This window comes from Aulonocara sp. 'chitande type north' Nkhata Bay, linkage group LG18 (genome assembly GCF_057382095.1).
Source record: "Aulonocara sp. 'chitande type north' Nkhata Bay isolate Kocher_YH1m ecotype deep benthic linkage group LG18, A_spYH_male_GT1.1, whole genome shotgun sequence".
Lineage (NCBI taxonomy): Eukaryota > Metazoa > Chordata > Actinopteri > Cichliformes > Cichlidae > Aulonocara > Aulonocara sp. 'chitande type north' Nkhata Bay.
In genome coordinates, this window is record NC_141361.1 from 19463186 (window position 1) to 19476480 (window position 13295).

General features: G+C 46.5%; 1 protein-coding gene and 1 pseudogene across 8 annotated transcripts in view; one reads left to right on the forward strand and one right to left on the reverse strand.

Moving 5' to 3' along the window:
• The window catches only part of kmt2cb (lysine (K)-specific methyltransferase 2Cb), a 93608-nt gene that overhangs the window by 34768 nt on the left and 45545 nt on the right, over window positions 1–13295 (reverse strand). For 7 of the 8 annotated variants that reach the window (XM_086272724.1, XM_086272723.1, XM_086272719.1 and 4 more), the window contains 3 exons: window positions 12752–12829; window positions 11843–12558; window positions 10373–10495 (listed from right to left, as the gene is read on the reverse strand). In XM_086272724.1, coding sequence (XP_086128850.1) covers window positions 10373–10495; window positions 11843–12558; window positions 12752–12829 — 917 coding nt within the window. The remainder of the gene's footprint in view (window positions 1–10372; window positions 10496–11842; window positions 12559–12751; window positions 12830–13295) is intronic. The other variant, XM_086272722.1, reaches the window with a different exon arrangement.
• Window positions 4296–5126, forward strand: LOC147308395 (uncharacterized; annotated as a pseudogene).

The window sequence follows — 13295 nt, forward strand, 5'->3', positions numbered from 1 at the left end:
ACTTGGCTTTAATGTGTTTTTTAAAAGAACTGTCAGCTTGTTTTAAGGGTCAAAACTACATTTCAGAAATATGTAACATTTGATCATCACGTCAGTGTTTGATATGATGGGAAAAAAAATCAACCTGGTTCTTGACATTCTGATAATTCATGGAAATGACTGTTATTTCAGAGGTACACTTCAATTTTTGCCAGACAACCAGCATGGGAGAAAGTGAAAGAGGCCTCTGAACTGCTGTTACAGCAATACAGTGTTCCACTCTGCCTTTTGCACCTTTCTGACAGCAGGTCTCTAGCTAATCACGAATGACTGACTTATGTTTAACTGAACTTCTCAGTCCCTGCCCTTAAAATCCCACAGTTGGCCCTGATCCCAAACTCAGGTCTCGCCTATTCAATATTCCTCCTAATAGGCGCACTGTATGATGGTATTTAACCTGAGTTACACCCCCTACCATAGAGTACAAATTAACCCTTACCCAGTATTGCTAAGAGTAATGGCTGTCACCATGGCAACAAACTGGCTTAGACTTCTCACAGAGTCTAAATCTGAGAGGAAAAATGTACTTTAATAAATACAGCTACATGAATGGGTTTAAGTACAACACAGAGAACACATTAGTGCATTGTGGACAAAGAGGAAATGGAACACTCAATGCAAGGATCAGCCAATTATCTGAGCTAATATTCAGCTTTTCGTTCCTCCTCTCTCCCAGACTGTCTATATAGTTATTATTTTTTACCATTTTATTTTATTATCTTGATCTAAAAATGTGTTACTTTGGCTCTCATGTAACTTTGATGTATCTGTAGTGACCGCTTTGTGGTCTCAATGCCCTGCCCACAGCCGTTTGGTTAAATGTAACACTTACAGCTACTGTGCAACAAGGCAGGTGCAATGCACCTGGATTCTCATGAGACCATGATCACAATCACAAAAGAATCCATCTTGACTAGCTTTAGCTTTGTGGCTATAGCTGAAGTTGTTTTCCACCAAGTCTTTACCGTTCAAACTGTTGCCCTTTCTCTCTTTGTATAATCTGTGAACCTCCGTACTGATATGATTAAAATGGCGATAAAAACTGATACAATTGTACACTTGTGCCTGTAACCCAGCCATGGTGGCAGCAACAGAATGCTTTAGGTTACAAAAATCGAGAGGTGCACAACCAGCCAAAGTGACACCAAAATGGCCGCAAGCGTCGGCGGATGTGACGTCAAGGGAGCAAGCGGTGAGCATAAAAGTGCCATTAGGCATAACATAAGAGACTTGTTTTTATTGATAGCCTGCGAGGTTTTCTTTGGTATTCTTTACAAAGATGGCAAAATGAAAGTCTAACCACCTAGCCAATAAATGCACATGTATCCTCAGTGCAATTGGTAGCTCTTATTCTGCTCTCTAGCATTGGTGAGCTCAGCATAGCAGCACCCTTTAGCTTACACCGGATTGCCAAGACAGGACCTTCACTATTAGCTGTAGCAGCTTCCTTGGGAAGAAGCTACAATACAAGGTCCTCCACAATAGTAGCTTGGTCATTGAGCCAGTGGAAATTGGTTAACAGAAACTAAACACCAACATGAGAGCGAGAGGTTTGTCTACAAGTAAGTAAGTAAGTAAGACAGCCGATGGCTCTGGAGGGTGGAAAAAAACACCTAAATAAACTGGCGAATAAATGTAAAATACGTTACTGACCCAACTGGGTAAAATCTCTACGTGGGAGCTTTTGAAACTCCTCCCTGCGGCTGGTTTTTCTTCTTTGCCAAGCACTGTGCCCTACAGTATGTTGCCCTGATGGTTTGAAGTTAGCTTTTGGATTGATGTTGATAAACAGATGGGTTCATCAAGTATTTTTTAGAGGAAAAACCAAAAACAAACACTTGCTAGATTGCTCTGTTTAAGGTCTGAAATTAACACCAAGAACCAAATGTAGGTAGATTTTCCAAAAACGGTAAAATAATACCTCCAGTCACATAATTAAAAAAACTAAAACAAAAAGAACATGCTAAATGTGTCAAACCTTGCTATGTTATGGGGCCCAATGCCCTATAACATTTTTTTTTTACACACACACACACACACACACACACACACACACACACACACACACACACACACACACACACACACACACACACACACTTTCCACACCTGTATTCTGCAAAGGTCCGCTCCTACTGCATTTCTGATTCTGACATTTATGTCTAACCCTAACCATCAAACTATAATTATCTCTGGGGCATAAGTGGAGCCCTGTTAAATACCGCATATTGCTACAAAGACTGTACTCCCATGATCTATTAATTACAACAAGAATGTCCAGTTTTCCAGTTACATTAAACATGTGTCATTAATAGCTTTAGTGGTACAATACACTGAAAATAACAAAAAATACAACCTATTTGTATTACAATAGCATAAATAAGAGGATTTAACAGTTACGCATTGTTGTTATTACTCTAAACTGTTTTAGCCACTGTCTTTATTCTGCAAATGCATATCCATTTCAAATGTTGTTTGTCTTCAGCTTTGAATCCATCTGCATTTGTTTTTTTGTTTTTTCCTCCTTCACTCAGGATTATGCCGCTGCTGGCAAACAAAAAACCTTGAGTAATGCATTACCTTCACTTTCACCTGCTTAACGGCTTTTTGCTGTGTTGCGAGTATCTACCTGAACAAGGTTCAGAACACAGAAAGCAAACTATAGAAGAAATACAGAAGCAATGTAACCAGAGAAAACAAACCAGTAGACACAGCTCCTTTTGTGACCTTAAATTCTTGCGGTGCACCTCTAGTTGGCCTTTTCTGTATTCTCATCGTAAAATGTATTTTCTGTTCTTAAATTCACTGCAGCAATTGAGCCCTTCCAAAATTAACCAGCAAAATAGCATTATAGTCTGCTAACAGTACCAGCATTTAGAAAATGTTGAGTTCTCTTTCATAGCATTCGTTTCGTGTCTCACTATGGGAACGCCTCCTGCGTGACCTCATCAGAAGCTCAAATACCATTACGCCAGCCCTTACAGGCTGGCTAGGTGACGCCCATGTCAGGAGGGGCCAGTGCCTCCCTATATAATAGGCTGACATAGCGTCAGATGTCATTCAAAAACCTCTTCTCGCTTCTCACAGAAGCCTGTAGACAACTGTGCTATTGGGTGCTAAAGCTAAACTGTCCACAGATTCGAGTGAACAACTCGGTCGCCGGGCGCTTTGTTCCCAGCTTTCAGTTGTCCACTAGCATACAAGCAGTAGCAATACTGTTCTGTGGCTAGTGCGGGTGCCAAGTAGCAATACTTTCACCCAGGGAAGTAGCAATACTTTCCGAAAGCGAAGTAGCAACACTTTGCTAATAAAGGTACCCCTAGCTTCACCATCAGGTAGCAATACCCTTCGACGCTAGCGGTTTTACACATTAGGTAGCAATACCTGTAGAAAAGTAGCAACACTTTTCACCCCATGCTAGCGAGGAATAGCAATATTCTCCGCACTCAGTGTCAGTCTCGCTAACGTGCGCAACCCTCTAGCTAACCACGGCTACGACGGCCAACGAAGTTGCAAAACCTTGTCCTTGCGGCAAGAAGATTTCTGCCTGGGATACACACCCCGTGTGTGCGGCATGCCTGGGCTTATCTCACGCTCAGGCTGCCCTGACACCTGCACACGACTGTATCCACTGCGCGGCTGTCCCACGCAAACTACTCCGCCGCAGGCTAGCTCGCCGGGCTAACCTGTCGGGCGGCGACCCTTTGCTGTGTGAGGCTGCTGCGGCGCAAGGAGAAAATGAGATGCCCGATGATTTGGCCGCAACGCCAGGGCCGAGCTGGGCAGAGGCAGACCCTCAGCCCATCGCGACCGCTTTCCCGTCGCTGGAGGCACACGGAGATCGTGTGTTTTTCCGCGATGCTGAAGTCACCTGGGGAGGAGATGCTAACGAGGAGGACGATTCCACCTCCTTGGCTAGCATCAGCTGGGCTGCAAAGCCCTCGGCTACCGGCGAGGTTGAAAAACCGACACCGCCGTCTCCCCTGGATCTCGACATGCAGGACATGTGCAAGCGCGCAGCCGCTAGGCTCAACATCCCGTGGCCCGCCATACAAACAGAGGTTGTAAAGTCTCGTTTTGACGGTAAGAAATTGCCGAAGGCGAAAAAGACGGGGAAGCATGTGTTGCCTGTTTTTCCTGAGCTACTCGATGAGATAGCGGTGACGTGGAAAGCAAAACCTTACAGCGAGAAACACCCCATCAAGGGGAGCTCCCTGCTGGATTGTGAGGGGATGGAGTCTATCGGCCTCCGCCGGATGCCACAAGTGGAGCCGTTGGTGGCGAGCCATCTTCACCCGAAGACGTCTCTGTCCTCATCGGCCCATCTCTCCCCTCCAAAACAGACCGCTTCCTGTCTAGCCTTACAGATAAGTGCTACAAGGCAGCGGCTCTGTCAGTAAGAGCCCACAACGCCTCTTCTATGCTAATGGCTTACCAAGCTGAGCTAGAAGAGGACATGACAGCTAACACAGATACCACAGTGTGGGATGAAATCTGCGTTATAACTGACCACGTCCTCCGCCTCCACAAGGTAGCCATACAGGCTACTGGGAGAGCCATGGGCCTCATGGTTCTTCAGGAGCGAGCACGCTGGCTCGGGCTCACCAACCTGACGACTAAGGAAAAAGAGGGACTCCTCGACACCCCTGTCGTCCCTCACGGTCTCTTCGGTGCGGCTGTTACATCCATGCAGAAGAGATGTGAGGAGAAAAAGAGAGATGATGAGGCTCTGAAACTCTGCCTGCCGAGGAGGGCCCAGCACGCCACCCCAGCAGCGCCGCGCCAGTCATTCGCGCAGGCAGCGTCTCGCCCGGTCCCCGCTTTCAGGATTCCCAAAGTGCCTAAGACGCAGGCAGCCCCCCAGGCTGCCGGGGCCACTAAGAATCCATGGACTCGGAAGCAGTCTCCCCAGGCCAGACCTCAAGCGGCCCCTCCTCCTCCCCCCGCTGCCGCGATCGTGAGGAGGAAGAAGCGGCCGGCCTGACAGCCTCTCCTCTAGGCGGGAGCGAACCCAGTTTCCCCCCTTCATGGGCCGCCCTGCCGCCTCCCAGCTCCGTTCCAGAGCAAGTTCAACGGGACATGTTCCACACGAGCACTTCTCTCATGCATTCTGTATTAAAAAAGCCCCGACACGCGCATCCAGGCAATTTGCCGAGGGCGCTGTCGAGTGTTGCAAAACACATGAGAAAATCAAACATGCTGAAAAACGGAGCACCGTCTGCCATAACGCAGCCCGTGGAGACTCGCGTTTCCACGGCTGTGATGATGCAGATGAGCCCGTCACCTCGCTCGCCTGTGACAGAGGTGACGGGACGCCGAAATGGCGTCCCGTCACCTCGCTCGCCTGTGACAGAGGTGACGGGACGCCGAAATGGCGTGTGTTTCGCGCTGCGACCACAAGGGGGCGCCAAAACGCCATATTCGGTGGAGTGGCCAGTGAGCGCTCTGTCTCTCCACATGAAGAGCTGGGCCACCTGCACTCAGTCAGCATGGGTGCTGAGGACATTGAAAAAGGGCTACAGGCTGCAATTCAGTGTCGCTCCACCACAATTCAAAGAAATTGTTTACTCTCGTGCTCCGGGCGAGTCTGCCAGTTTTCTCCTGGAGGAAATTTCCACCTTGAGAGACAAAGGAGCTATAAGAGTTGTCCCTCCCGAGGAAATGCACAGCGGATTTTATTCAAGGTATTTCCTTGTGCCAAAGAAAAGGGGGAGGGGGATGAGAGCCATTCTGGATCTCCGTGCCCTGAACCGGCATTTGAGGACATACAAGTTCAGGATGTTGACGCACGCCTCGCTGCTACGGTTTGTACGAGCGGGCGACTGGTTCACATCAATCGACCTGAGGGATGCTTATTTCCACATCCCCATATATCCCCCACACCGAAAGTATCTGAGATTTGCTTTCCAGGGGATGGCATACGAGTTTGTAGTCCTGCCTTTTGGTCTCTCACTGAGCCCAAGGGTGTTTGTGAAATGCACCGAGGCAGCAGTGGCCCCGCTCAGGAAAAAGGGCATTCGGGTGGCCACGTACATCGACGATTGGCTGGTGGCAGCCCCAACCCGCCAGGGAGCGACTTGTCACACAAATGCTCTCATACACCATCTGGAGAGTTTGGGTTTCCAGATAAACGTGGAAAAGAGCACATTGACGCCAACTCAATGCATTACTTTCATAGGGCTCAGCCTAGACTCCCTTCGGGTGAGGGCTTTTCTGTCCCCGGAGAGAACAGCGGCCATACAGTCATCCCTTGCACTGTTTCGCAGAGGCAGCACAGTGACCCTCAAACAGTGCCAGAGGCTGCTCGGTCTGATGGCTTCTTCTCTAGTGGCGATAACACTGGGACGCCTGCACATGAGAGGCTTTCAGCGCTGGGTGGGCTCGCGGGGACTGGACCCTCACCGAGACGGCCACCGTCGCGTGAGAGTCTCTGCAGACTGTTCACTCGCTCTCCGCGAGTGGAAGAGGCCAGGTTTCTTGTCTCAGGGCGTTGCCATGGGGGCAGTTTCAGCCAGGAAGGTGATTTCCACAGATGCCTCTCTTTCCGGCTGGGGGGCCACGCACGAGGGCAGAACAGTGAATGGGGAATGGGGCCCTCACATGCGCTCCGCCCACATAAACTGTCTGGAACTGCTGGCGGTTCACCTGTCGCTAAAACACTTTCTCCCTTGGCTGAGAGGTCATCATGTTTTAGTGAGGTCGGACAATTCCACCGTTGTGGCCTACATCAACGGACAGGGGGGTCTGGGGTCCCCCAAGTTACACACGCTGGCACACAGACTGATAGTCTGGAGCAGTGCCCACCTGCTGTCACTGAGAGCAACTCACGTGCCGGGGATCTTGAACTTTGGAGCAGATCTTCTCTCCAGGGGCAACCCGCTGTATGGGGACTGGAAGCTTCACCCGGAGGTGGTGAAGCAGATCTGGCTGCGATTCGGTCAGGCGACCGTGGACGTTTATGCATCCAGGGAGAATGCTCAGTGTCCCCTGTTTTACTCGCTGCACGATCAGAGAGCTCCACTCGGGGTGGATGCTCTAGCTCACGAGTGGCCGAGAACCCTCCTCTATGCTTTTCCCCCAGTTGCCCTCATTTCTCCAACTCTGGCCAGAGTGAGGGAGAGAAGTCACTATATGATCCTGATAGCCCCGCACTGGCCAGGGAAACACTGGCTGGCGGAGATTTTTCAGCAGCTGTGCGGCCCTCCTTGGCCGTTACCACTACGCAGAGACCTCCTGTCTCAGGCACAGGGGGAGATATTCCACCCCCACCCAGAGAGGCTAGCTCTATGGGCTTGGGCCGTGAGTGGTTTAACCTGAACACGGTGGGGCTCCCTCATAGTCTTATCGACACTATTCAGTGTTCTAGAGCATCGTCTACTCGGACGCTATATGAGCACAAGTGGCGTGTGTTTGAAAGCTGGTGCTTAGAATCACAGGCCATCTCTTTTCAGTGCTCGGTGGCTGTGATTCTGTCATTTCTTCAGGCCCTGATTGATAAGGGTAAAGCCTTCTCCACCATCAAGGTGTATTTGGCAGCAATTTCAGCCTGCCATATTGGTTTTGAGGGAAAGACTGTTGGCCAGCATCCCTTAATATGCCGTTTCATGAAGGGTGCACGCCGTAAATTGCCTACGTCTAGGCCGTTGGCTCCATCGTGGGACCTTCCCACAGTATTGGCTGCGCTCTCCTGTTGCCCATTTGAACCCCTGGAACAGGTTGAGTTGAAATTTCTGTCCTTGAAGACGGCTCTTTTAATTGCTTTAGCTTCTGCTAAACGTGTGGGAGAGATCCACGCTCTCTCAGTGCATCAGTCATGCATTCAGTTCTCCTCGGATAATACGAGGGTCTGTATGCGGCTCAACCCTGCCTTTGTCCCGAAGGTTGTCGGCGCATGTTCCCCTATAGAACTGCCGGCCTTTTGCCCACCGCCTTTCTCCTCAGAGGACCAACAGCGGCTGCATACCTTGTGTCCAGTCCGTGCCCTGCGCATTTACATGGACCGAACCCAGAGTGTCAGACAAAGTGACCAGCTGTTCGTGTCCTGGGCTAAACCACATATGGGAAAGCCTGTGTCTAAACAGCGCCTCTCCCATTGGATAGTGGGAGCAATTGCCTTGGCCTATACTAGCGGGGGCCTTCAGCCCCCTGCTGGCTTACGTGCGCATTCCACTAGAGGTCTGGCAACCTCATGGGCTCTCTTTGGGGGAGTTTCTATTCAGGAGGTGTGTGCAGCCGCATGCTGGACCTCGCCTCATACATTTGCTAGGTTTTACAGGTTAGATGTGACAGCACCTAACCTAGCACATTCAGTCCTCAGTGCAGGTTCTTCCCGGGTGGGGGCCTCTCCCCTGTGAAGTGCTGTTGGGGACAGTTGTCTTCTTAACAGGCATGTCTGGCAATCCGGGAGTCAGTATTTCTCCCATAGTGAGACACGAAATGAATGCTATGAAAGAGAACTTAAGGTTATGTATATAACCCCGGTTCTCTGAGTAGCATGAGTGAGTGTCTCACCAGACCGCCCTCCTTGCTATGGAAGCGAGGAAGAGGTGGGCTTGTTTTGAATGACATCTGACGCTATGTCAGCCTATTATATAGGGAGGCACTGGCCCCTCCTGACATGGGCATCACCTAGCCAGCCTGTAAGGGCTGGCGTAATGGTATTTGAGCTTCTGATGAGGTCACGCAGGAGGCGTTCCCATAGTGAGACACTCACTCATGCTACTCAGAGAACCGGGGTTATATACATAACCTTAAGTTATTTGTATTACATTTTAAGTTTTACAAAATGTTGTGTGCCACATTGTTTATCCTGTGTGTTATTAATTGACATGTTCAGCTAAGATAATATGGGTCCCTGTACTACACAGCGCTTCTCGCAGTATCAAAAAAACATCATTGGGGATACAGTGCTGAGAGCTACAGTACTGTGCAAAAGTCTTCAGCCACTCCCGTTTCTTTACATTTAACAAGGAAAATGGCCATAACAGAGTCTGCATGTTTTTTAGATGACTATGGACACTTACTGGTAAAACAGTGAGTGTCCATAGCCATCTAAAAAATGACTCTCCTGACCTCCTCCAATCATACTGACAATGATCTGAACCAAAAATTAAAAAATTTGGTTTTAATCACCCCATCAGACCTATTGTAGCTTTACAGACTACACTTACAGACTGTTACAGGACTTTCAGTTCAGTCAGTTCTTATGTAACATGGACTATCTCCACCTCTTCTCCCAGTTTCCCTTCCTTATGAATGGTTTGACAGCCATCCTTTGACTGAGATCATTTCTGATGAGACTTGAGTGAACAACATATCGATCAACTGAAGGACGAGATGCATCTCTTCAGGTACTGTGCCAGGTGTTTGCTGATTCTCCCCCCCCCCCCCCCCCTCCCCCTCCAATGTCTTAAGGATATGGCTTTCACATACTGTTCATGTACTGTAGAAACTTCCTTACCCTTGTCACTTTTCTTTTGTTCGCCACAAACCAGTTTCCTCAAATGTGTTTTTAAGGGCACACTGCATACAATGTGAGATATGCCAGGATTTTAGCTAAAAGCTCTTTATGAATAATTTTGTTGGTGCATAAATATGCCTGAAAAACTGTCATCTTTGACAAATACAATTTAACACTCAAGATACAATTTAAATTTATTCTTAGCTAAATTATCTGCTGTGGGCAAACAACACTGGTTCATCCCGTGAACCAGTCCCTTTTTAAAAAACCTGAATGATTCATAGGTCAGTGTTAAGTGGCTTAATAAACAAAAACATATGGAAATGGTCAGGTACAAGCACTAGACTGAAAATAAGTGAAAAAACAGCGAATGTCCAAAGAAAACTTTAAAAGAAGATCACAAAGGCTGATGAAAAATTGTTCATGATCACTTAAAAAAAAACAAAAAACAATAAAGTCTGGCAAAATATAAAGAAATGAAGAGGCTGCTTGAGATTTTTGAACTGCACATCATGAATTTCGGCTTGACACCAGAATAGCGGCATGTTAAAAAATAATTACATAAATAAATAAAAATAAAATCCTTTTTAGCACTATACCATACCCTTGATTACGCAACTCCAATCTGTAAAAGCACAAAATTATCTTGTTTGTACAGAGTAATATTTCACTTTCACCCTAAAAACGTCATTAGCTTAGTCATTGGTATGCGACTACCCCTCTCACTTTAAGATTACAGTAATTGTTGTTGTTGGCTTCAGTACACATTAGTGACATTCAGGAACACTCAGGGAGTGCGCGTCACTTTGGCAAACAGAGGGCTAACAGAGGGCAGCTGCTGCCCTGCCGTCTCTGGTGAGCCATGGTATTTACCACTCTGATGCTCCAGCCGGGACTGCCAGAGGACTGCCTGGTCTTTAGGACGTCCCAACCCTCTGGCTGGTCTGGTGACCAGGACAAGGGTGAGCTCACACTGCTATGGGGACTCCATGCACCCTAAGGTAAGGAGGGGTGGGTGAGAAAGTGAGAGAGGGAGAGAGGGAGGGAGGAGGGCGACAAAAATAAAAGAAAAAAAATGCAGCAACTTAAAAACCAAGCCAGCAAAGAAACAAAACATACAAAGAAAGATGTTAGAGAAATGTAGTGAGCTCCTACTGTAGCCATTTGGGAATCACTCAATACACACCCAAACTGTGCAGAGGTACAAGAGAGCATCTGATATGCCAGACTAGAAAGAGGATGAGTTATTAGGTTGCATTCTCTGTTAAAGCGAACCCTTTCATGCACATGAACTTAAGAAGTATCTTTGGAGAGCATCACTGTGTTAGTTGCTTTTCAAGCAGCAGAATTTGCCAGGAGTATCAAGGCACCATAAAGCAGGAAAGGAGGCCCTGTTACCTCTTGCCATGACAACCGAGTATGTTTGGCATGTTGACAAAACAGGGGCACTGCGTCAGTAACTCAGTAGACGAGTGTATCAGATAAAAACATGCTAAATAGAAAAGCAGCATTCAAGTTTTTTGGGAAGAGATTTCTCCTGGCCTTGTGTAACAAATTAGTTGGATTCATATGTTGATTTTAGAAATGGGATATATGTAGAAAGAAACGGTGCCAACTGAGTTAGTCTGTCCTCACTGGCATCATTCACAGTGTATTACAGTCATGAGTGTAATTTATTTTGCTGACAGTCAGCTTTCAGTTTACATTATAAACTCTAAACACTAATATTATAAGATTAAATTTTTTTTTTTTATATAGCCACAAGTCACTCACTGTCACTGATGGTGTAATAATGATATAAATAGGATGTGATAATGGCAATGATCACTGCAATATGTGATTTGATGAATGCTCATCCTCAACAGGACTGATGTTTGTAACATGGACATTGGATGAACAGGGAGACTGATTGCTATGCCAAAGGTGGAAGATAGCGAGGGCCATCAGGAAAATGTGATTTAGCGCTAAAATTGCATCTCCTACAGAAAATAAAACACACTCAACTCAGATTTACATAAACACTGTGACTAATCTTGTGGTGCACATTCATGTAAAGAGAGTGCAAAGAGTGGATAGAGCACCATTCACTGTGTTGTCCTAAAATTTCATTGAAAAACATATACTCAACCCCACAAGTTTCTTCAACTCTTTCAACCCAACATAATCTAATTTCATAAACCCACAGGACACCAACCCACATAGATTTAGGAGTGCACAAGATAGAAGCACCAGTTGTTCACCTACACTGATCTGGTTTATTAGTGGGACAGGGAACATCACAGAATCAGACAGACGGGGACAGAAAAATCAACAGTCGCTGTGACATGATGTTCAGGTTCCTACCTGTTTCACTCGTGGTCTCCCAGGAGAAAACTTCCTCTTGGTGATGGCTGGCTTTCCCATCCCAATTTTGGGGGTGAATGCTATGAGAGTGGTGGTGGGCATTACACTGCTGTGGTCACTCATTGATGTTAGAATCTGGGTCTGAGTTAGTTCTCTGGGAGATGTCCCTCGAGCCAGAGGGGAGGAGTTGGAAGGTGAAGAAACCATTTCAGCTAGCCTTTCCACAGTTGTTTTAAGGGGTTTCTCCTCTAAAGACAAACTGGGAAATGGCATACTTGGCTTTTCCGGTGTAGTGTCCATCTCTTCTGATGTAGAAGTGGAGGGCTTAACAGTCTCTGCCAGGTTTCTGTGAAAAATACCCTCTCTCCTATCACTGTTGAGTTCTTTTGGATTAGTTTCCAGGAAAGAACCCCTGACTACATCCATATTTGAAGGCTGGGGTAGTGCGACTACCATCGGTTGGTCCGTGAAGGGTACTGATGCAGTACCTGGTTCTTTGGTGGTTGAGATGATGGCCTTAAAATCCTTTGTGCTGGGGTTGACCATGCCCTTTTCAGGGCAGGCCTCAGTATTTGCTGGTTTGATTTGTATTGTGGTGTCCTGTGTCTGTAGTCCCTCCGTAGAGTGTTGCGCTGGAATAGACTCCTGGCTCAGAGTCACTGAAGACGCATGACTCTCTGTAGATGCAAGCTGGGCTCTTACTGCTGGTTTTGTTTCTGAAGAAGGAATTAGGTTATTAATGACAAAGATTTAGATTTGGTAGAAAATGTACATCTTAAAAAAAATTGACACATTATTTTATCTTTGATAATAAACCATAAGCATTGTAGTTAACCAAAACTTTATAAAAACTATTAGATACAAATCAATATGAGTAAAGTGGTAAATAAATAAGTGGCCTGTACAAACCTGATTTAATTTCTGCTGGAATTTTGACAGAAGGTTCAGTAACCTGCCTCTCTACTATGTCTGCTCCCACAGAGATGTCTAAAAGACAGATTCAATATTAACAAGATTAGGTATAAAATATACATCACTTCATTAAAAGCAAGAATAAGACTCTAACTTTGTTCACAATATCTTCAAAGTGGTTAAAGAATAAAGAAAGCAGCCCATAAGCACAGATGGATTTGGAAACCCAGCAAGAAGACAGTTCTCTAAAAATTATGTTTCCATTAATTCTAAAAACACTCATCTCAAATCAGCTGGTAAAAACAAGCAGAACTAAACAATGATGTAGTTTCCTGAGACAATGACACCAATATCACTTTCTTTCACTCGTGAAAGCACCGTGAGAAGTGTGTGAGAAGAGCTGATTTTGGGTAACAAGTGGTCGCAGTGCAAAAAACCACATGAGGTAAGCTTGTATCACAGACTTCATTTTGGTATTAATATAGTCTCTCCTGTTTTCTCTCATCACTTTGGTTTTGTAATGTGTACCCCCCTTTCTATT